At 49.2% G+C, this 3,329-nt stretch overlaps 1 protein-coding gene across 1 annotated transcript in view; it reads right to left on the bottom strand.

The window, feature by feature from the left end:
• The window catches only part of SNAPC4 (small nuclear RNA activating complex polypeptide 4), a 23,326-nt gene that overhangs the window by 17,459 nt on the left and 2,538 nt on the right, over positions 1 to 3,329 (bottom strand). Inside the window, exons 5-7 of the mRNA XM_025193557.1 lie at positions 2,702 to 2,827; positions 1,413 to 1,491; positions 521 to 602 (exon numbers count right to left, since the gene is read on the bottom strand). Coding sequence (XP_025049342.1) covers positions 521 to 602; positions 1,413 to 1,491; positions 2,702 to 2,827 — 287 coding nt within the window. The remainder of the gene's footprint in view (positions 1 to 520; positions 603 to 1,412; positions 1,492 to 2,701; positions 2,828 to 3,329) is intronic.

The following is a 3,329-nucleotide window of genomic DNA, read 5'->3' as shown; positions in this document are numbered from 1 at the left end:
CTTTCCCTTCCCTCCATCCCAAAAATCCAAGCTACACACTGCACTTGTTCCAGCCTCCAAGAAGTCTCTTGTCCGTCCGTTTCCCACCCCAGACACAGCTCTGCCTCCATGATGAAGACAGTCAGGGCTCTGAGGCAACATCATAGCAGCATTTTGGGTGGCATGACTAACTCTGGCAGGGTTCTGCAGTAAACCTGCATATCAGCTGGATGACCAGGCAGTGTCACAGGGTTTTCAAGGTATAAAACAGACCACCAGCTGCCAACGCCGTGCAGCATCATTATCAGGTGGTCCATATTCCAACCCAGGTATAGGCCGACGGTCCCACTATCAAGCTGGCTCCCTGCTCTGCTCTGGGACCTTTCAGGAAGGGCCAAACAATGGCCAACAGAGGAACTTCTGACAAGTGAGGCAGAAGCAAAATCAGCTCCAACCCCCTCTCTTCCCTCTGCCTGGCTGGCCCCTGGGTCTGGGGACACACTTGTCTCATCAACAGATGAAATTTCTGTGTTTTACTCACTTCAGTAGCTTGGGCTGAAGCAGGCGCTGCAGGCGATCGCTTATGATGGAGCTGCTCAGCAATTCCTTCTCATGGCTCTTCCCTGTGGAGAAGACACACACGTGGGCATAGAAGGATAACCCCAAGTGGCAAACCCACTGCTTTCCAAAGCCACTTGACAGCGCTCCAAGGGCTCTAACAAAGGGCTGGCTTCCTTGGACACAGTTTTCTGAAGGCTGCTTACAGGGCTGAGAGCCCTGAGCTCGGGGTTATAGTCCTGCAGTATTTTCTTGTGGACCTAGTGCAGGGTGCGACCAAGTGAGCACTGGAGCAAATAAGTTGAAAAGACCAAGTCAAAATTATCTGAGTACCAAGGCCAGGCCCTTACAAGGCTTCTACTGGAATAGCGTGTCCAGTCTTGGGCACAGCATGTCAAGAACCATGTGGGCTAACAGCAGGGAGTCTGGAGGAAAGCAACCAGAATGAGAAGAGGCATAGGAAAGCAAAACCACGTTTGTTTTGCCTGGAGAAGACAGAGGGAAGCTCTGACAACAGCCCTCCAATACTTAAATAGTGACTGTGAAGGAAAAAAAAAAAAGCTATCAGCAGTTCTCCAAGCCCACTGGGGAAGGAGCAGTGGTCTTCAACTACAGCAAGAAAGATTTAGGTTTGGCACCAGGGCAAATACTCTATCAGTAAGGACTTGTGAGCACTTGAATAGATTCCACAGCCCCCAGGGTCACATTGTCTAGACTCTTTTCAAAGCTTCCAAACACCTGCCGGTAACAGTTTAGGTACAGCTAATCCTCTCACAAACATGGGAGTGGACAAGAGAAATTCCCGAGGTTCTCCCCAGCCCCATTCTCTGCGATTACATGACGTGGAGCAGCACACAAAAGAGGAGACCGCTTACATTTCTTTACTTGAAGTTCATCAAAGGACTTAATGCCTTGTGCCATCTTTTCCCGGGTATCTTCGTTGGCAGGTGGACCCTAGTGAAGACCAGAAGAGTTAAAGACGAGAGACAGGACTTTCTGGTGGAGAATTCACTCCACTGTTGAAGAGCTGACACCAACATTTCTGTGCTTCTAAAAACAGCCTAATAATTTACCCGTGCAGCACCTGTCTCTCTGATGAACTGGACAAGAGAAACTCCGTTTCTCACCCACTGACTGCCCCAATTTGCATTTTCACCGACTGGCACTCTCGCTTGCTGGTCTCTGGCTTCTATTCTGTTCTGTCCCATCCAGGAAGAAAACAGAATAACTGCAGACTTCCTCAGCCTGAAGAAGGGTGTTTGTACCCGAAAACTTGTAAAGAAGAATTTTTCCAACTGTTTTTTTTGGTCTAATAAAAGATATCAGATTTACCCAAAGAACCTTGTCTGCCTGTGTCCTGCAACCTATACACCCAAGCATGTTAGGGCACTGACTGCTTTCACAGAGGGTTCCTCTGGACTTCACTTCCCTATGGCTCTCAAGCAGATGATAAGTGGTTTGCCCATCTTATTTGAGACACTGGTCAACTCCGCAAAAACAGAAATGCACAATTCCCTGCACCCAGCCTACTACCCAGAGCACCTTGCAACGGCTGAGTATTGCAGCAAAGAGCATTCTGGGTAGAGGCATGCAGATGACTAACTTCACCTGAATCCTTACTTCAGATGGGCACCTGGATGCTGTGCTGGTGGGAAACAGTTTAGTTATGAGAACAACTGTCTCTATAAACCCCAAGCCAGGTTGAGGTCCCACTGTGCTGTGCACCCTCCAGGGATAGAAGAACTTGCCCCAGAAAACTCTAGGCTTACAGGACGGCCAGCAGGCAAGTTATGAACAATTTCCAGAGAAGCAGAGCATCCAGCTGCAGCAGATGTGGAACACTTGGTGCCCGCACCCGCAGGCCTACCGGCTGGCTGGTGTTTTAAAGCAGAACGGTTATGGACACACGTTAAGGTGCAAACTTGTGCCCTTTGCAAGCAAGAATGACGAAAAGCTGCCCTGTCCTCACTTCTCAAATTCAGGGGAAAAATAACAAACAAAGAGCTGACTCTCTCCCTTAGGCAAAAAAATAAATGAACTAATCAAAACCAGGATGCAATTACCTTGCTGCTCACTAACATCCGTTTCGAGAGAGTGTAAAAACTACAAGCTAAGGCTAAATAATACAGGAATAATGCCTGGGAACCCAATGAGTCACACTTACAATTCCCGACGCTTTATCTTTAAAGTACGGCTTCCTGAAGTGACCCAGAAACAGGTTTGATGGCAAGCTTCTTCCATCTGCTGCCCTGGTTGTTTTTTGCACGCCAACCTCCAACATGATTTCCGCCTGTAAGGCAACAATAGTTCAGACACGCACATCAGCGTCACGGCGAAACGATCCGACCCCCAACCTCAGCCGGTGGCCCAGGTGTCATCAACATCCCAAGAGAGCTGAATTACTGTGCAACATCAGGCTATATAAGGGGTGGTTTGCCAGTCTCACATCCTAGCCGACCACCTGGAAATTCAGAGGGTATTTCAGCAACTGGCCAAACGGGCAGCCCCTCCCAGCAACAAGAGACTGAGCAGAAACACGCGCCGCGTGGCAAACTCCCCGACGGCACAGAGCAAAGCTTCTCCGCTCATTGAGGAAAACGCAACTAAAACCCACAGGTCTTTACATCCCTCCTTGAGCCCTTCCCACAAGGCTCCAGATGCTAGCACTGGACACAGGCAGGGCAACCTGCTTTAACGGGAAAGCGTCGAGGCAGAACGGTATTAAAAAATTCCTCGCTGATAACAACACCGGCGTTTTTTCTGAATCCCGCTCATTTCTCATGGCGACGACG

This window comes from Alligator sinensis, unplaced genomic scaffold (genome assembly GCF_000455745.1).
Source record: "Alligator sinensis unplaced genomic scaffold, ASM45574v1 scaffold611_2, whole genome shotgun sequence".
Lineage (NCBI taxonomy): Eukaryota > Metazoa > Chordata > Crocodylia > Alligatoridae > Alligator > Alligator sinensis.
Note: the sequence above shows the minus strand (reverse complement) of the source record. Positions and strands in the feature narration are given on the sequence as shown.